This window comes from Lampetra fluviatilis, chromosome 28, assembly GCF_964198595.1.
Source record: "Lampetra fluviatilis chromosome 28, kcLamFluv1.1, whole genome shotgun sequence".
In the NCBI taxonomy this organism is placed as follows: Eukaryota; Metazoa; Chordata; class Hyperoartia; order Petromyzontiformes; family Petromyzontidae; genus Lampetra; species Lampetra fluviatilis.
In genome coordinates, this window is record NC_136302.1 from 10506283 (window position 1) to 10527447 (window position 21165).

General features: G+C 45.8%; 1 protein-coding gene across 1 annotated transcript in view; it reads right to left on the reverse strand.

Annotated features, from left to right (window-relative positions):
• Positions 1-21165, reverse strand: part of DISP3 (dispatched RND transporter family member 3) — a 192045-nt gene that overhangs the window by 19286 nt on the left and 151594 nt on the right. Inside the window, exons 17-19 of the mRNA XM_078869669.1 lie at positions 15174-15300; positions 7333-7478; positions 621-780 (exon numbers count right to left, since the gene is read on the reverse strand). Of these exons, the coding sequence (XP_078725795.1) occupies positions 621-780; positions 7333-7478; positions 15174-15300 (433 nt within the window). The remainder of the gene's footprint in view (positions 1-620; positions 781-7332; positions 7479-15173; positions 15301-21165) is intronic.

Sequence of the window (21165 nt, forward strand, 5' to 3'; positions counted from 1 at the left end):
TCGAACTTCAGGTTTGCGGGGCGCGTGCCTCGATGTTTTATCCACTGAGCACCGATTGACAGAAAATCTAGGTTCCAGTTGAAGACGACAATTATGGCGATTGCAGGAAAACCGATGTCGTAATAATTGTGGATTTCAAGCCCAGTGTGCTAACCGTTGCTCCACGGCATCAACCTTTATATGGCAGGGGGGGTGGGGGGTAGTGCTCGTGTTCAAATCCTAGTTCGGGGGGGGAAGGGGACTCAGCCCACCATGCCCCCGGGAGTCAGCAGTGATTCTCCTTATGGATATACTCGGCCCTGATCATAGGAATGTTTGATTTTCATCACGGGTTCACAACAGGCCTGTGCTCAGTATGGGCAGCCGTACCATCGCAGCCGCTCCACAGTCCAGTAGAGTTCGTAATCAAAATCAGAATATTTATTTATACTGCAGGAGCAAACATTTTTGGGTCAGTTCGCTTAAATGTGTCGTAAAACCCGCCTCCACCCGACACAGCCAATTAGGAAGGCTTGTCACGTGAAAAAAAAACGTGCCAATTAATCACCACTTGAGCACACCGGTGTTTCGCTGGCATCATTGCCAGGCGATTACCAGCGCAGTGTGGTGTAGGCGCTTACCCAGAACCTCGGTGAACACCTGCTTCCAGTGCTGGCACGTTTGGAATCCTCGACGGAGCACCGAGTCGGGGGGCAGGCTCGCCAGCTGCTGCTGCAGGAAGGCCTCCCAGCGGGCATAGTCGTCTAGCGAGTCCAGAGCAGAGCCGCCGCGGTATGTGACCTGGCATGGGCGGGCGGGCAACCACCATCACTCAACCACCGTGGCGCCCACGGTGGCAAGATGTAGGCTGCTGGACAATCTGTATTGCATGTCGATTGTTCCGAGTCATCAAGTTAACCTCTCATACGAGTGAATAGCCACCAACTAAATGGCCAAACACACGGCAGCACAAAACCTTTCTCCCCCCCCGCACCGAAGACTCGATGAGGATTTCATGCATTGATAAAGGTGTCAGTCTGTCAAACACCGAGCGAGGAAGCACAAAGTGGCAGGCAGGCTGGAAAGCGGCCTACAGGTGACTTTACGACCCATCAGATGTTTCAATTGGCATCGCCCGCAGAATCGAGGGAACACCCAAAGGGGCAGCAATCGGCCATACAGAAAGTTTCACTCTGTGCGGCCTGCTGATGGCTGTGCAACACACTGAACGGGCGCAGCGAATCAATGATCGGTGCGTGGCAGAGGTTGTCGGGTGAGCCAGCCAGCAGCTCGGAAGACACAGAGATCGGCGGACGGTGCAGATGTGACTCTCGGTTCGCACACAACCTGCGGACGGGTCCACATCCCCCCCTCTCTTCAATCGCGGAATTAAATGCGTGGGTGCGCTTCGCCGGCCCGTGCGAACGCGCACCAATGTGGCACCGCGCGAATCAAAACGGGTGGCGGTGGCCCCTCTAGCGCTCCGATAACGTGCGTGGCTTGCGCCTCTGACGGCGGCGGCGGCGGCAGAGGAGGAAGAGTCAAGTGCGCGGGCCGCGGCATTTTCGCCCGTCAGCCCCGTTACGTCCGATAATCTCGCGCCTATTACTCCTGGCGCTCGGGCAGAAGAACGAGCGGCACCACCGCGCCTGCCAGGGTGACCCCAAGAGGCAAACCTGGGTGGACTCGTAAGTCACATCGGCGGGGGGCGGGGGGGGGAGCGGGGGGTAGGGTGAAACTCATTAAGGCTAACCTTTTGCTTATAAAGCTACGCTATTAGGAGGAGCGCTATGATTGGCTCGTTTGGCTTTGCTCCGTTTTTTTTTGGCCTGAGGAATTTCTAGCGCGTACGGTAAATGGAAGGCAGAATTTTTTTTGGTAGGCGCAAGCTGTAAAAGTAGAATAATGATTTCAATGGAAGGTTTAATGACCCCAGAGGTTCATTAAATGTATCCTCCGTCTGCCCAATAATTTTTCTTACGGCTAAAACTTTCATCTTTTGTTTCCCAAAAAAAATGGCATTCTTTTAATTTTTGCCCGCGACTTTATACTTCGAGCATACATAGCACCTTCGAAATTGTCATAAAGGAGATGTTTAAATAATTGCACGTTCTTGGCACCAAGGGTCAGCCTCGCCTCAAGTGAAATACCAAAGCTCATACAGACAACACAGCACAGTCCATATGGGCAGCAGTATCGGCAGCCCAAGGCTGTATAGCACCAGGGATAATGTGTTCCACTCAATGTTCAAAACTGTGCCAGGCTTGTAAAAGTTGTTTATCATTAAAATGTAAACCAGATAGAGGCAAAAAAAAACATTTTCCACCAATTTAAATTGGAGAAATTACGTGAATAAAACTACCTTATTAAAATTGAATACATAATTAATGACCGTGCCAATACTTGTTCATGCATATACAGCATATTGAGGTTTTTTTTTTTGCCTGTAGGTGAAACTGGTATCCCGCTGAAACCCCACGGAGGCAACGGGGTGAACGCAGAGCTCCACGTGACACATCGGGTGTCTCCCCTTTGTGAAAATGTTCAACATAATTCGAAGGCCAGAATTTTTTTTGGTTATTAACAGGTGCACGTAAAAAAATCCATCGCATAAAAAAAAATTAGTTCCGCAACTGAAGTCGGCTAATATCCAGCTCTGAAAATTAAATATCAGTTTGACCGTCATGCGATGAATATTGGTAGCGTGTGCGGAGCAGGTGGCAAAGTGCTGCTCTCCTAATTCTAGATTTTAAGCTTTCGTGACTGCAAGGAATCATATTCTTAGGTTTTTTCGGTAAAGTCACGTAGGTAAAACATCAAAATTAATGAAAATAAAATAAAACAAAAATCACGACGTTTCGGAGGCAACACAAGTCTCCGTCATCAGGTGGGACCGTCACAGCCGAATTAGCTGCATCATTAGCTGCATCACTTGATGCAGCTAATTCGGCTGTGACGGTCCCACCTGATGACGGAGACTTGTGTTGCCTCCGAAACGTCTTGATTTTTGTTTTATTTTATTTTCATTAATTTTGATGTTTTACCTACGTGACTTTACCGAAAAAACCTAAGAATATGCTGCTCTCCTCCCCTCCTCTGTGTGGACCAGAGGTCACTTGAATGCCTCTCAGAGGGAGCCGTGGCGATATCTGCTGCTGTGGGCCATTCTACAACAGCACGACGAAGGGGTTGCAACGGCTCTGGCAGGGACCCGGATGGAAAGCACATCTGGTGGCGTGACACTGATAGCAAAATGGAACAAAATTGGGAAAATATAAAAACAGTTACTCGGAGTTTTAAAATAAACTGACTGATGAAACAACATATTGATTCGCATTATCTGTACCATCAACATAATCGCTGGGAGGCTTGGAAAAAATAATTTGCATAGATTTTGCACATCACTGGACATTAAATTAGTGCCTAATTTTCTGGCACAGGGCATCCGGTTATTTTTAAGAATTTGAGAGCGTTGCACTCTCACACGCGCGCACGCACGCACACAACTGCCCCACTAATTGTCATCGTTAAGGCCCATTACTGACGAGGGGTAGCACAGCATCCATTAGGAGGGCTGGTGGGGCAGGGAACGGGCTCGCGGCTAGGGCTCGCGGCTGGGGAGGGCGGAGTCCAAGGAAGCACGGCAGCCCGGAACACAGCAAAACAAAACGTCGCCGGTCTTATGCCTGCGCAACACCCACGCACGGCATCTGCCAGCCGTGCTCGCGCGCAATTCCATTTGGACCTCCGAAGCGTTATTCTTTGGGTCTTTCGCCAAAGTCACGTAGATGGTTCAAAGAAAATAACAAAAACCTACAACGCTTCAATCACAACACAAGCGATCGTCATCAGGAGAAAAGACGAGAAAAGCTGCTAAATGCAGACTGTTTTATAGGGTGTAGTCCGAGGGTCATAAACGAAGTGGGCGGGGCGAGTGATGTTAATGTGAGAGATTAGCGTGTTAATGTAAGATCACAGAGCGGCGTCCGTGACAAGTGCACGGGTGGCTATGTTAATGTGAGAGATTAGCATGTTAATGGGAGATCGCAGAGCCACCGCGACGCAGAGGTCGGCGTCCGTAGGTGGCCACGTTGGCGCGAGGAATTCAACCTGTTAATGTGAAATTGGAGAGCCGAAGCCACGGGGAAAAAAATAAAAAATAACATCGGAAGGCGGCAGAAAGGGAACAGCACAGCCGGTTATGACTTAAACTGGTTGATAACGTCCTTCCAATGATTGCTAAGTTTGTACCCATTTTCTCAGTTGAAATTGTGTCTGTGTCTATATATATGGATGGCTTCATGAACGAATCTTTGTTGATAGCCAGTGGGTTTGCGGAGTACCTTCGTCTTAGAGAAATCAATTTCGTGTGAGCCCACCGCATTAAAACAATGATCAGCCATGGCCGAGGTATTGGTCCTACCGTGTTTCAGATCTGCTTTATGTTCAACGAACATGGTCCGAGACATGTTGCTTAGTTTCCCCACTGTAACTACTGCCGCAGACACAGCTCAGTTTGTAGACGCCGGGGTATTGCATGTCAGGGATCACATCCTTCACAGATGGGATCAGATCACGAATTGTATGTACTGTGTTAAATCGAACCTGGATCTTGTCTTTGTTCATGATTTTGGAAATATTTTTGGTGGCCCCTACTATGTATGGCAAGGTGATGGTTTTGATTTGGTCCTCAGATGGTTCTTTCCCAACAGTTGGGGTGATAGATTTGCGGATTGTGGAGTCTGAATATCCATTCATCTTGAGAGCTTGGTGTACATGTTCCAGTTCACTGGCTAGGTGATGAAGGTCGGAAATGCATCGAGTGCTATGGTGTAAAGTTTTGATGAGGGAATTCTTCTGAGATGGATGGTGGTGGGATTCAGGTTTTAGGTAGGCATCCGTATGGGTGGCTTTCCTGTAGACAGTATCCCATTGAGCCATCTGGTTTCTTTTCGATTAAAACATCCAAGAATGGTAGGTTGCCATACTTTTCCACTTCCATGGTGAATTTGATGGCTGGGTGTATGGAATTGATGTGCTTGAAGAATTGGTTCAGAGCTGGTAGGCCATGTGGCCAGATGACGAACGTATCATCTATGTACCTCTTCCACAAGGACGGACGTAGAGTGGATGCCTGGATGGCATCTGTCTCAAAATTTTCCATGAAAACATTGGCTACAACTGGAGATAAGGGAGAACCCATTGGGGTACCTTCAACTTCTTTGTAGAATGTTCCATTCCAGGTGAAGTAAGTGTTGGTGAGGCAGTGTCTCACCAGGGCCGGTACATCAGCATTCAGTCCTTGTTGGACCAAATCTTTAATGATTGCAATGGTGTCAGGCACAGGAACTTTGGTAAACAAACAGACTACATCGAAACTAACGAGCAAATCACCTGGAGTTAGTGAGATGTCCTTAATTAACGAAATCAAGTGAGCCAAATTAAGCGCAGCTTTCCCAATTTGTAGTGCACGTGTGCCTTGTGCACAATGAACTGCTCGACAAAAGGAAAGAGCGGCCTGGGGGCACTTTATAGTAAGAAAATAAAGAAATCAATAAACGACATGTACTACATGGTCCGCGGGTTGGGCCAAGGTACATGGTAATGGGACAATAACACGGTAAGCGAGGGCTTGTTCGACATTATAACATTAATGGGGAGTGTTCAAGTTCATTTCAAGTTCAAGTTCATGTATTAGGTGTAGCCCTGTGAGCCATTCGGCTCTTGAATCGGGTGCAACCGCAACAAACAAAAACAAAAACATGAACAAAAAACATCTGAAAGTAAATATGTGACTGAGTGCAAACAGAAAATCCAAGAAAAGACAGTAAAATATTGCAGAAAAAGCACCGTACACAAAAATGTGCAAAAATCCCAGTGGGATGCAAGTCAAACAACAACAACAACAACCACAAGACAACTTAGATTAAGGCCATCAGTCTAACTCTGTACTACAACAAACAAACATGGCCAAACCAAAAAACGTATCGAAAATCACCAAAATAAAGCCATAAAATCAATGAAACAGTGATCATAGGAGCAATGAAACAGTGGTGTTGAGGCGGACCAAAGGGGATTATGCTGTTCCACAGCACTGAGCGGGTGCTGTTGAGAAGCTTGGTTCAAATCCGGGCAAAGATATCCTGACCGAACAAGGTTTTGAAATACATCGAATTTCTTCGAAGTGACCACAGGTGGCTCAGCAGTCAGAGCGCTTGAGCCAGGATTGCTGAGATCCTGGGTTCCAATGCCATGCGAGTGAATAGTCTTCACTGAACAAAATTTCTCCTAAAAAATCTTCCTGTATATTTTTATAACGTTGGTCAATACAAAAGACATATTAACCGTTGTATATTTACAACCTGAAGCTGTTTGTTGCTGACCGCTTGTAATTTTGGAGATTTGGGCCCGTTTTCAGCAACTGTTATAAAAAAAATTAAACAAAGGTTTTTAAAGTATATTTTTCAAAAGTGGCTTATTCAGCTCACGAGTCAGAGCCCTGTGCTAGCATCGCTGAGATACCGGGTTCGGTAACGAACCCACGCCAACCACTCCACACCACGTATGTAGAAATAAAATAAAATTTCAATAAATAAAATAAAATTAAAATAAACAAAGGTTTTTAAAGTATAGCGATTTATTTTAATTACATTTTATTTATTGAAATATTATTTTATTTCTACATACGTGACTTTACCGAAAAAAACAATGAGTATAATTTCTGCAGTCACGAAAGCTTCAATCTTAGATCACTCCACACCACTTATCTCAGTGGTCCCGCCTCAGTGCTTCAACCTTCGCAGTCCTATTGTTCCAGAATAACAGGAGCAGCAGGAGTAATTATTAAGAAACCACAGTAGCTATGCACTTTTAAATCTAGATTGAAAACGAATTCATTGAGAACAGCTTTTTGTGTTTCTTTTGTTGTCGATCCCCTGCACCTCTGATTAGCATGGCTGGCTACATACGGTGCAAAATAAATTCAACGTGCATACGCACGTAGCATATTCTTAGGTTTTTTTCCGGTAAAGTCACGTAGGTAAAAGATTAAAATTAATAAAAGTAAAATAAAATAAAAATCACGACGTTTCGGAGGTAACACAAGCTTCCGTCTTCAGGTGGCTTGTGTTGCCTCCGAAACGTCGTGATTTTTATTTTATTTTACTTTTATTAATTTTAATTTTTTACCTACGTGACTTTACCGGAAAAAACCCTAAGAATATGAATCCTTGCAGTCACGAAAGCTTCAAATCTAGAACGTACATAGCATTTGGAATGACCGTACCGGGGGCTATGGGAGACGAGGTGGTTGCTCTCTGCATGTGTGTGTGTGCGGGACCCGGGAGGTCTCACCGATTCGAAGGCGAGCGACAGCCAGGCCACGCGGCCCTCGCGGAAGCCGAGGGCCGCGTGGGACAGCTGTCCTGGCAGCAGCCGCGGCTCGGGGAGGTCGCGGCAATCGGCGCTCATCAAGCGCAGCACGGAGGACAAGCTGAATCCTGCCTCCGGCACAAGGGTCGAGGTTGAGGGGTGGGGGTAGAGCGGGAGAGGGTGAGACAGGAGCCGGTGGGTGGCATGGGGGGTGGCAGACGGAAGGGGTTATAGAGCCAGGGGTGTCCGGACACCTCGAAAATGTTGAGATATGGCTTAGAGAAACCCAGCAAGATATGTGCAACGAGCTGTACTTTTCCTCCACTTTCTCCACGTCCCCTTTCTTATCCCGACACGGTGGTGGTCCAAAGGGTGGGTGATGGGGAAACTCGTAAACCTCCCTCAGAGATCATATATTGCATTTTTTTTTTATTAACGTTGGCTCCTATTTAAAGAGCTTGTAATTTTTTGACTTCCCTAGATCCGTCTTTGTTTCATTTCTCTATATTGAGACCGGAGATCAAAGAGGAATATGCCCTACATGTATCGTCTTAACCATATCGCTGTATTCCACCAGCTGATGTTTGCTTCTTTGGTTTTTTTTAACACGTAGGCTTTTCTTTCTTAAAAAGCCCAACATTTTATTGTAAAGAGACAAAGATCCCCCGTATAGCCTTACTAGACTGTTGTGGCAAGTGCGGTTAGCGAGCACCTATGAAGGCTGGCACGGCTCACGAGGGGGTGGGTGGCCATAAACCACGCCCGGCCACCTTTGTCTCCCCAATGGTGATGTTTTGCACACCACACCAAGTACTCATTTGAGGCCGAGTCGACCTAGGGGAGGTCCAGGACCGGTTTAGATTATCGTCACCGGTGTTTTGCCGTGAGCGGGAATAGAACTCGGGTCGCCGGGTTCGTAGCGCAGCGTAGCACGAACCGCTACGCTGCCGCTCCTCACGCATACACACACACAGACACGCACACAGACACACACACACATTTGTATAGTACGCAGTTATCTTCCTTCTACAAGATGACATAAATGCAGATTGTAGTGATGGAGTCTTTAAATACACAAAAAACCTCAACGCATCAGTCAATAACACTGCCTCTCTATAAAATAAATATATACGTTGTCAAGGCCACACTGTTCTTGACGAATGCGTGGAAATTTGTTGTTAACCGTCCCTGCTGCGCGCCGCTGCCAACGCAGCATCGTTAAGTTATCACATCACAGACAGTCGGCTCAGCACCGATTTCGGTGAGCTGATAGTTGTGTAGATTTTGTGTAATTACTTCACGCGGATCCGTAATCGGACCAATAACCAAAACTAAAGCTATTGTATTTACCAGGTGAGGCCCACTGAGCTATTTAGGTATTTTTTCAGAAGCGACCTGGCCACAAATGATAACTCAGCAAAGTGGCTTATCACGTGGAAATGTTTAGCATCCAAATAATCTAAACCTCATGTTTCTAAACGTGGAGGGTAAAAACCGGAGGACCCGGAGTTAAATCCATACAACCACGTGGAGCGGGGTGGGGGGTTACATGCAAACTCCAAATATACAGGCGTCAGGGCCAGGATCGTACCCACGACTTCCTGCATACCAGGCGAGCAAGATAACATCTCGCCAAATGCCGAACCATCCGCTGGTAGTGGGACACCCCCCCCCAACCTCCCCAGGGCATCTTCGCCCCAATGGTTGCAGGGACACAAGAGGCGGGAGCCGTGAATGGTGGGCGCGTGCACGGGATCGAAGAGCGCTGTCCAGAGGAGAGGACGTTACGGCTGTCGCGGCTGCGATTGATTCTCTGCTCACCTTCACTGTGACCAACTTAAGGGGCTGCCAATTCTCGCCATTGTTTATCGATACAACATTCACTAAAGGTAACCCTAAAGGTCACAAACGGTGTTAGACCTATTAAGGTCAAAAGGCAATGTTCCCACGCTCAATACGTTGCCGGCGATGTTCATCTCCATTTGCAGCCCGAACACAGGGGTATAAACTATACGTCCTTATGACAGGGATCAACCCTTCCAGTTGACAAGCACTATTACTAATGTCAGTAAAAAAAATCTATTTTTCTTTTCAAAAACTCGACGCTCATCTCTGTTAACAACCCCTTTGCTCATGTCTAAAATTCCACATTTCGATGGCAAGGGCCCAGGCAATCCAAACATAATAACATAATATACTATACTTGTTCTTAATGTGCAGGAATCCGTTTGAATGAGGTTGAACAGCGATTGTTGCATCCAATTAAGGAGCCAATATTGCTGTAAGAGGTGGCGGTACCCATATTAGACTCCACTACATATGACGACTGTCACGCACCGATATATACTGATGGACGGACGGAGGTGGAGGAAATTCAAGAAACTTGCCCATTGATAATTGTTTTTTTACCCTTTTATCTGGCAACAAAACTGACACCTTTTTTACAAGTAGTCATGTTTGCATTGACCACAATACCTGCAGTCGGAATGCAAACAAAAAACATAACTCTGATAATGTATGCATTGTCCTTGAAATTGATTGGTCCACACCCGAGACAGCTTTCCTTAGAGCCTAGTCTCACATGGTGTTGGACCAGATAACGCCAAAAAGGCGCACGAAAGCTGTCTCGTGTGTGGGCCAATCAACTTCAAGGACAATGCATACATTATCAGAGTTATGTGTTTTGTTTGCATTCCGACCGGAGGTATTGTGGTCAATGCAAACATGACTCCTTGTAAAAAAAGGTGTCAGTTTTGTTGCCAGATAAAAGGGTAAAAAAACAATTATCATATTTTGCTACTGGCCAAGGAGGTTCCAGTGGTGCAACCTGCCCAGTGTTGAAAGGGTCCCGCCCCCCCGCCGCCCCAAAGTTACTTTTGTTCTGTGGCCCCCCAGTGGGCGCCTAGCCCCCACCATCGTTTGTGGACAACAGAACGGATATTCAGATTGTTGCCGACATCGCCATTGGCATGAGGCGGAGGATGGGGGGGGGGGGTCGCAAGCTGCCATGCGCTTGTCAAGCGAGAGTTGGTAAATGTCACAGCGACTGTGCGGACCCGCCGCTCTCCGTGGGATTAATTACCGTCGCATTTTTTGAAATACCTGCCAACTCTGCTGTTTTATTTGTATTCTATTATCTCCGCCTTTGTTTGGTTTGCAATCAGTAGCGCGCATGCACGGCGTGCGTCCCACCGCTCTCCCGACCGCCGGTCAGTTGCGAACCGCGCGGGAAAATCCGAAGAAGCATTGGCGAGTTCGTACCCCGCATCGGCGTGCTTCCTCGGGAGCTGTCGGCGTTATTCCCGCCGATCGCCTTTAAACGACCAAAAATCAACAAGAGAAACGTGTAGATTTGAAGTTTTCGTGACTGCAAGTATTCATACTCTTTGTTTTTTTCGGTGAAGTCGCGTAGGTATAAAATAAAAGAAATTAAATAATTTTTCGGTAAAGTCGCGTAGGTATAAAATAAAAGAAATAAAAAAATGTTTTATACCTACGTAACTTTACCGAAAGAACCAACGAGTATGAAGAGAAACGTGGTTCCACCATTCATCCGGGAAAACCCCCTACCGAGTTTAAAGGCCATTTTTTATATATATATTTCAATACGGTCCTGCGCGCCTGGAATTCCGGCAGCGGTCCAACCGCCATCGCACGACTGAGAGATCACCGGTTCGGTTCGGTCTTCCGCTGCACGAGTGTGAAACGACGGAGCGAGTTTTGAGTAAATCTCCCACCGCCTCTCTTCCACCCCGCAGTGTGACAGAGCACACCACAGTTGATCGACCAGCAGGCCCCCGTGTGGTTGGGCAAAGTGCCTGGCCAGTGTGGACGAGAAGGCGAGATACACCAGAAGCTCTCTGGAGGCCCTTCTGCCAGCAGTGGCATGAACAAGCAATTCCAGGGTTCATACTGTTTGGCTTTTTTTCGGTAAAGTCACGTAGGTAAAACATTTCAATAAATTAAATCACGACGTTTCGGGCGCAACACAAGCGTCCTTCTTCAGGTGAGAACAACTTAGCGAAAGCACACCGCTTAATTTATGTTTTACCTACGTGACTTTACCGAAAAAAACAAAGAGTATGAGTGCTTGCAGTCACGAAAACTTCAAATTTAGAAATTCCAGGGTTGCACACCTTTGCCGTTTTCCTTCATAAAGGAGTTTATAGCCAATTCAGTTCTCAGAGATTGTTATTGTGGCTCATTAAAACGCAGCCTCGAAGCAAAACTGGCTCTGTGTGTTTACATTGAGTTAGACCACGTAAATATCTAAAGCATATTCATAATTTGGGAGTAAGCACCCTCTCATCTGCAATTATCTGAATGAGATGCATCATGGTAATTGCGTTTTTTATTTTTTTTAATTCTTGTTGAACAAACGCTGTGGCAATTTTAAACCACCGACATGCAGCGCTCAATAATTGCTAATTATTTCGCATTTACATGTCTCTATTTTTCTGAAAATGTACTGAAATTTGTTTACCGTATCACAGGCCACGCGTGGACCCACTGCCAAATGAAAAAAAAATCTATTAAAATGTTAAATTAACTTATACGAATTGTTACCGCGCAAGCCGTTTAAACTGATAACGTGCGAGCATGAATCAAAATTAGCGCTAATGTGCTGCAGTGAAGCAAATAATTTAGTGGTCAATTGGAAGAGTAGCGGTGAGGTAAATTTTCTCATTTCAGTGTTTATTAAGAATGTCTCGCTTGCCGCGTAATTAGAACATTGCCACTAGCGAGCCGTTGTGAGGCAGACTGTCAAGACCAAAGTTTTAAAAAAATCTCCGCACGCGAAATAAAAGCCAACGGCGCACCCGTTGCTGACAACGTAAACATATTGACTTGGGAATCCTTTGATCTCCCCCCCCCCCAAGCCTTCCCCCTCCTCGCCCTCGTTGCTCGCCTGCACGCGACGCCCACGAGATGCAGCGGGCATCGCGCCTCGCACTGCTTTCAATGAAGGCGTCGAAGCCGCGTCGCCGAGAATCACGTGGAGGAGAAGTTTCAATTCGTTTGTTGGCGACATCTCAAGTGGGCGGCGCAGAGGCTGACGCGCTGTGCAAATGAACCCGGTTGACCCGAGTCGGTTTCGGGGCTTAGGCCCACATTTAGTTGTGAGCGGTATCCGAGCCCCCGCTCACTAAACCCGCATTCACCGGCATGGTGAAGTATAGCCTTCATCTAGCCCGCGCGTTGGCAAAATGGATGTAAATGTGTGAATGTCGAGCTTGTTTTGCACCGTACGTAGCCGACCGTGCCAATCGGAGGTGCGGGAGATGGACAGAATAACGTTCCGAATAAATTGTTTTACACGTGTTGTATATAAGGTTTTTGATCAAGGTCGTACGCATCAGATGCATGAACATTAACAAGGGAAACGGAACGAAACAATCGAATTGATTAGTGCAGTGTGCAGAGGCACATGCTCGTTTACTGCATATGTACACGTTAAGCCGAGAGGCCATGAGCAGGGCACATGGATATGAGAGCAAACAGATTAGACATTTTACCGAAAAAACCTAAGAGTATGAATCCTTGCAGTCACGAAAGCTTCAAATCTAGAATTAATGCCCTCTGCGGGGAAGAATTCCACCTATCTGTTAGAGTTTTTAACAGACAACGAGACAAGAAGTCACAGCTTCTCGAGACGCTGGCCTTCCTCAAGAGATGCCGCGATAACAAGGTCATACCCATCGCTTTTAGAATGTCTCTTTACTTGATGCAGCAATCGTGCTGTGACGGTTCCACCTGAAGACGGAGGCTTGTGTTGCCTCCGAAACGTCGTGATTTTTATTTTTATTTTATTAATTTTATTTTTTACCTACGTGACTTTACCGAAAAAACCTAAGAGTATGAGTATCATGTTGGCTGTTCAAGGAGGGTAAAAATTGGCTTTCGGCAGGACACATTGCTCGCACAGGTGCCTCTATTTGAGCCTTACCATGGGGTGACAGCCAAACAGAGAGCAAATGCCCGACAGAATGACCGCCGCAGAGGTAGAATGGGAGATGGCGAAGACTTTGAAAGGCTTTTATCCAGCAGCGGATAGATCATTGTTTAATTCTGATATATTTTTGTGATTTTTTTTTTCTTTTTACAGGAGGGCCAAGAACCGGTTTCTATTGAATCTGATGACTTACAAAAAATAAAGTTCTACAGGCTCTTCAAAACTGGCCAAACGCCGCGTGAACATCACCTCGCGTTAGTTGGTGAACAATCACAGCGTGACGCTCGTGCCAGATCAAACGTCGTGCGGGTCGCTGGAGACCATATGACCAAACTTCACCACGCTGCTCAGCGCGGGGTTGGTGAAGGTGTGGAGCAAAAGCATCGGAGAATTAAGGTAAAACAATGGATTTTGTTGCACTGCCCTCTGCTGACTTCGCGGTCCTGGAGCCCTATGGCAACATATTTTAGAAGCTCAGTGATCACCCATCCAAGGACTGAGCGAGGTCAACCCAGCTTAGCTCCTGAGCTCAGGCGAAATTGGGTGCGTTCCAGGTAATTTGGTCGTGTCAATTAGTCAATTGGTCCCATCCTGATTTGGTTATGCCATGCCAGGCAGAGATGGGCGGTATCTAAATTACATTTAATTTACATTTTTACGTGGAATCTAAGTGTTGCACACCTAATGTTTAGCAATAATAACAATGTTTAGTTTCATACAACATCTTCGTTCATGCAAACAGCATCTCACAAATCGCTGAGGAGCCACGGACAAGCTGGAAGGCAGCCCAGGTGGTGAAGAGACACCAATAGCTGGCCAAGTAAATATAAACGTGTCGTTAACCCACCACCATCCGACACAGCCTTTATTATGAATAATACTGGTCGCGAAAGCCTACGTGTTAAACTGCCCAAGCCCTCCACAGTCCTCCTACAAATATATTCAGATGCTTCAGCCAATTAATACGTGTGTACACATGTGGGAGGAAACCACAGCATCCGGTGAAAACCTATGCACGCGAGGGGGCAAACGCTCTATCCCGTACACAAGAGGCAGGTGATATTAGTACACACTTGTCGTATCGTTCCCTCATGGTGGGCCAGGCTATGGCGTGGGAAGGGAGTTTGGCAACATTTGTGCGATCCACCATCACAGTGCTGGATTACAGGACACGTGCATGACCACCACCGCTGCCTGGCAACGACATGCACCTCCGATTAGCACGGCTGGCTACGTACGGTGTGAAAGAAGTTCAACATACATGAAATAAATTGGTAATATGTAACTAAATTACGCGTGTAATCGGCCATTTATATCACATTACATTTCCTCCATTATTTCGTGCTCTGAATTTGTTTTTCCCAACTCTTATCACCACGTTATATTCAGATTAAAAATAATAATAACTTACTTCAACGGGAAGTTTTCTGTCAATTGCTTCCCTGCTAGGGATTGCATTGGAGGTAATTTTTCGATTTAAAGCTTTCGTGACTGCAGGGATTCATCTTCTTGGTTCTTTCGGTAAAGTCACGTAGAAGGGAAGTAATAAAATAATAAAAATAAAACATAATAATTCTCACGACGTTTCGGCCACAACGCAAGCAGCCGTCCTCAGGTGAAGACCAGGTCTGTTGGGGAGACAGCTTGGCCGAAACGTCGTGAGAATGATTTTATTATGTTTTATTTTTATTATTTTATTATTTCCCTTCTACGTGACTTTACCGAAAGAACCAAGAAGATGGAGGTCATTTGTTCAGGGGGCTTGGTCAACGCTCGCGCTGACGACTTCAGTCCCTGGCCGCTGCTGATTGGCCACGGCTGATGACGACGACAACGACGACGGTGGTGGTGGCTGTCGCTGCGGCCCCACCTGACGGCAGACACTGAGCTCCTCCTGGCTTGACGAGCTGCCCGTTGGCAGCGAACGCCTTGCACAGACGGCAGAGGTGGGCGAGCTCCCGCACCACGTCAAACTCGGGGTCGAACAGCACATCGCCCTGCCGGGTTTCACGCGACAAACACGGACAGGTACGCACGAAGCATGCGCGCACACGCACACACACACACGTGGCATATTTACTCAACTGAGATTATAAAATAACAATCATCGTCTCTCCTGCCCTACTGGCAGACTAATGCCCCAGGTCCCTATTGAAACCGAGACTCTATCTTGGCTCTTGATTTCTTACCTGGTTTCATGAAATAAACTTGAAACTATACAACAACAGCAGCTGGGGCATTTGCCACCAAGTGGTGGTGATGTGACCACAGTGCTTGTGCCAGACTAGGTGCACTTCGAGATGCATGTGGAATGTCAAAAGGCTCGCTGGCAGGAGGGAACGGGACAGACCTAGGTGCCATGAGTTAACTGACTGAGACAACTGGGAGATGCACCAATTGTGATTCCCATTTTCACATGTAAAAAATTAACCCGTAAAAACAAAGTTTTTCACTATAAATCCTTTATATGCATGGCGGCTAGAGTCCTCTCGTCTTCTGGCTTGAGATGGCTGCCACCTATGGGTCAGATGATTGTCTGTCACCATTAAGCAATTGGTAATTAAATATAAAAAAAAAATTCCCTAAACAGTGTAAAATTTTTGGAAAAAAAGTTCACGAAAATTAATTGTCACGCACAACGAGATTGTGTGCAAAATGTCAGCTCGATTGGATCACGGGAAGTGGGTTAAAAAACGACCGAAAGATTTGCACGGTCGTAAGCAAGCAAGCAAGCACGCAAGCACGCAAGCAAGCAAGCAAGTCAACTTAATATAAAGGATTTAAAAAGACCCCCATATAGCCTGAACAGTTTGGGGCAAGTGCTGTTAATCAGCACCTTTGAACGCCGGCATGGCACACGAGGGTTTGGGTGGCCAACACCACGCCCGACCGCCTTTGTCTCCCCAGTGGCAGTGTTTACACACCGCACCAGGTACTCATGTGAGGCTGAGTCAACCTTTGCGAGGAAGCCCAGGACTGATTTTAAATAATTACCACTGGTGTTGACGATGAGCATGTATCGAACTATCGAACTCAGGCGGCCAGATTTGTAGCAGAGTGTGCTACCCACCACACTAACGCTCCAGCCACATGCACGCACACAAGCCACTGGGGAGGTTTGAAATTTGAAATCTAAATTGAAAACTAATTTCTTTAGAACAGCTTTTTGTGTTTAGTTTATTGTCCTTCACGTGCGAAAGAAGTTCAATATCCATACATGCAAAGACATACTCATCGCTCAAAACATTGACATATTAGAATGAATTATCATTTATCGAATTAATTAACGTCTGGGAATTGCCTGATCATTATTTCTATCGTAAATATGTTTTTTTATCGAAGTTTCCACCTGCTATTAAATACAAAACAAGATGGGGGGGGGGGGGGTTGGAAATACACACGCTAAACCTTCCTCTAAGCTCCGCGGCTAGAAATTTTAAAAGAAATCTAACTTTGATCCTCACGCGGCTGGAAGCATGCTGTGCGGACAAAGCGAATTTACAGCTCGGGAAACGTTTTCACTTTGCTTCCAGCGTGCGATCCACGCGCGCGCACGACCCACCGCCGCAGAAGACCCAGCTGTGTCCGCGCAGCTATTAATTACGCCGTCAGCTTCCCGTTATTAAACGCGGCGGCGAACCGGGCAGAGCTCTTCACCGTGACATTCCCCGATCGCGCTCGTGACACGACGAAGAATTTTTTTGTTTCATTCCTGCCCCCTTCTCTTTTTATTGTTTTCAAAGCACTATGCTTCTCTTGTCGTGCGCGCACTCCACGACTCTGACCGCCACCTCCTCTCTCTCCCCCCCCGTCTACGAATCAATAGTTGTTATTTTGGCTCTTGCAATTTAACAGGATCGATCTGACATTCATGTGGTTCATGTCCGAGGCCCTCCAGAAATCATGTATTGACGGTCGAGAGGAGGAATGAGATTGAAAAGAAATGTACGTGTAATTTTTAAAGAAAGAATTTAATATTTAAATATATTATTAATTTCCCTGAATTAAGAACTATTTCACGAGTGTAGAATTGATATTTCTGAAAACTGGCTATGGAGACCCAAAACAATCCATTTGTGAAGCAGAAGCCTGAGGCAAGAATAGGAACGAATTTGCTTTGATCTTTAATGCGGTTCCTAAATGCGCAAAAATTTGTATTCAACTGATGGCATTCTTTTATAAATTCGCAACTAAAAATATTTATAAACATTCTGTTTAACCAAAACAAAAGTTTCACGAAAGCTTCGAGGATTAAATAATAGTTGGTTATATTTTACACACAAACTTAGAGATTAATTTCAGGAAACTGGGTGATGCACTCCCTGCGTTGTTGACAAGCGGCGTTCAACTTTGTCACTGTGCCTTTCCTCATGGCTGCTACAACGTAGGCAACATGTTGAGCAAAATCCATTGTCCTTGATTTTGTTTTGTTTTGATGCCACCATGACAACAGCTGTCACACTGCTGCAAGCTCTCAGTCACTCGCCCCAATCAATTGTAATCAATTCTTCTAGATTTGAAGCTTTCGTGACTGCAAGGCATCATATTCTTAGGTTTTTTTCGGTAAAGTCACGTAGGTAAAACATCAAAATTAATGAAAATAAAATAAAAAGAAAAATCACGACGTTTCGGAGGCAACACAAGTCTCCGTCATCAGGTGGGACCGTCACAGCCGAATTAGACGTCATGATTTTTGTTTTCATTTTATTTTATTTTCTTTAATTTTGATGTTTTACCTACGTGACTTTACCGAAAAAACCTAAGAATATGTAATCAATTCTCCCACATTTACCGATTCCTCGTCCGATTGCTTTCACCTTTACTCTGGCATCTCTTGGCCACCAGGATACACAATAGCAGCCGCCTGACATTATTACACGTACATATATACGCAGACGCAAGTGTGCAAGTTACAACATCTTCTTGGTTCATCTTCTTGGTTCTTTCGGTAAAGTCTACGTGACTTTACCGAAAGAACCAAGAGGATGAATCCCTGCAGTCACGAAAGCTTTAAATCGAAAAAAAAAAATCTTCTTGGTTCTTTCGGTAAAGTCACGTAGAAGGGAAATAATAGAATAATAAAAATAAAACATAATAAAATAATTCTCACGACGTTTCGGCCACCTGAGGACGGCTGCGTGCGTTGTGGCCAAAACGTCGTGAGAATTATTTTATTATGTTTTATTTTTATTATTTCCCTTCTACGTGACTTTACCGAAAGAACCAAGAAGATGAATCCCTGCAGTCACGAAAGCTTTAAATCGAAATTTAAGTTACAACATGTGAAGATGTAGAACGTTACGCTGCAATGCAACATGGGAGATACCCATAATGCCCTGCTGTCGCTTTGCAAGCGTTGTAAGTGCATGCCAGCGTGAACTATTGGCATCCGTCTTTAAAAACAAGAAAGTCTCAATTGAAACATTAAATACAGATGCAAGCAAAAAGATACAACGAGTAGTCCTTTATAACACTTGTCTTTGAGTCAGCACACCAACGGAGCGGCATTCAGAGAAACCATTCTGTTCGCTCCACGTTCCACGCTTTTACCTTCGCCAAGTGTGGGCCAATTACGGCTATACTGAAGAGAGAAAGGCGTAGAGGAAGAGAGTGGCAGGAGAAATGGCACTTTCATGAGGCTTTTGGCAGCAGTGTTCATTTAGTCATCTTGTTTTTTTTTTCTCCCCGGCTTTGTCAACAACAACCTTTATATTCTAGATTGTATGGAACCTTTATATTGTTGTCAAGTCTTAGACTGTGGAATTCACGTAGTCATTCTCTTAGTCTTGTCATCTAAAGCAGTCAGATGTTTTGTTGTTCAATGTTGGTGGGAGGAAGGCACAATTTCCCCCCACCCTCCTCCCCAATTATTATCAGGTCAGCCAATCGGTGAACACATTAAATCTATTTCTATACACATGTAGCCAGTTACCATGATTTCTCTTCCTCGGTGCACTAATAACGCTACTAAATAACCTCAGTCTGCATCTTCAATCAGACTCGTTAATTCTATCTCATCACGGCAAATCGCGCTCCGGTCTCTGGTTTAGTGGTCACACTTGATGACCTTTGTTTGCTCACAGTCACTGTTAACAAAAATAGAAAAATATATAAAACAAGGAGACTAAATCGAAGAATATTTTCGCCAACGATATTACCGCTTGCCGAGCGGCAGACCACGACCCGACACGAATGGCAGGAAGAACGATGGCAGGGACAGAAGCCGCAGTTCTCAAAAACAGGGAATTGCATATCACCCCTGTCCATTGCAAGCGGTCAAAATCCCACTTTCCGTGCACACACTGCTAATCCGGAGGAAACGATTCACATTCCCCCCCCACCCACCTCTGTTCAGTGCCAGTGACACAGCCCCTTTATACTGGGAAGTAGAAGCAAGACAATTCATCTCCCTGGCTGAGAATGCGATATTTCACCGGGCGGCAAGCGATCATTTTTAAAGCAGATCGTGTCCTGGAATTGAATTACGATTATAAACAAAGGAGAGGATGAGGAAAGTAGTCGGGGATGTGGGGGGGGGGCTAGGGGTTGGGGTGGTGTGCAGGGGTGGGGTGGGGGAAAGAATCCCATCCGGGTTAAGCTATTCGGTTACTGTGTTACGTAACATTTCGTCCGTCCGTCGATAGGAGAATTCATCGCCAACGATTCCGCGGGTTTACTCTTCGACGACCGCATTCACCGTAACGGGTGGCCTCGGAGCGATGGTGGCTCGCGACGTGGCATTTTAAATCATCGTTTAATATGCCCGTGAGCATGGGGCGACACATTAAATTATAACGGCGCTTTGCCGTGTCACCATCCCTCGGACATTTCCCAGTAAAATTATTATTGCCATTATCTCTATTGCTGTAAGTGTGTCGCGCGGTCCCGCCGTCTAGAAGGGCATCGACGGTGTCATCCCATTGACCCCTGGACTCAATGAGAGATCGAGCAGAGCAAAGGAAAAGAGTGAAAGAAAGAAACTAAATAAAACGAGACGTAGTGCTTCTAAGACAGGTGGTGGATACTCGGTGTTCTCATGACATGGCCCTGTCTTTCGTCAGATAACCACTGCTCGTTTTCCCTCCAGCCTCACTCAAGCGTTACTAATGTTACCAATCCTAAAGTGACAATGACGATTATGGTGATTGAAGGTGATGGTTGATGTCCTTTATTTACCCAGGAAGATCCTGTATTGAGATATTCGGTGAAAAAAAAATCTGTATAATGAGCATTTAGTTTCACGCGGGAATAAACCAGACTGCCTATAAAATATCCACGCACAAGAGTGAACAGCACTCAAAGCTCCACACAGATAGATTCAAGAATCCATTGCTGGACTGCCATCTCTTGACCACCTTGCAGTCGAAGGTTACAATGTCTGGTATTCACAGGCCATTTCCTATCCATGTCCTGTTGAGGTTCAACCCTGCTTCGCATCCAAGAGCAGACAAAATTGTGTACATTCAGGATAGATTTATTGTAGGCATTAGTGATTATTGCTGCTGCTGCTGATGATGATGATAATGGGGCTCAGTCAACCCTCGCAACGATTTTAACTTCGGACTTGATGGTTGGGAGTCCTGGCACGGTCTATGACATGAGCTATGAGCCAACCTCCTGCTCAATTTATGCCTCTAAAAACGAATTCGTACGTTTGTAATTTGCGCCATTCTTATATCACAAGGCTTTCAAGAAGGCGCTATGTTCAACAGACGGGTACAGTCTGTCAGTAGGGGGCGATGTTGCCACGTCGCTTTCCGTTCTCACTTCTCAAATGAACTCAAATAAAGCCAGACAAAAACGCTCGTGGATTAAAACAAAATGAGCAAGCAAACCCCGCCATTGCTTCGTGCTCTACAGTT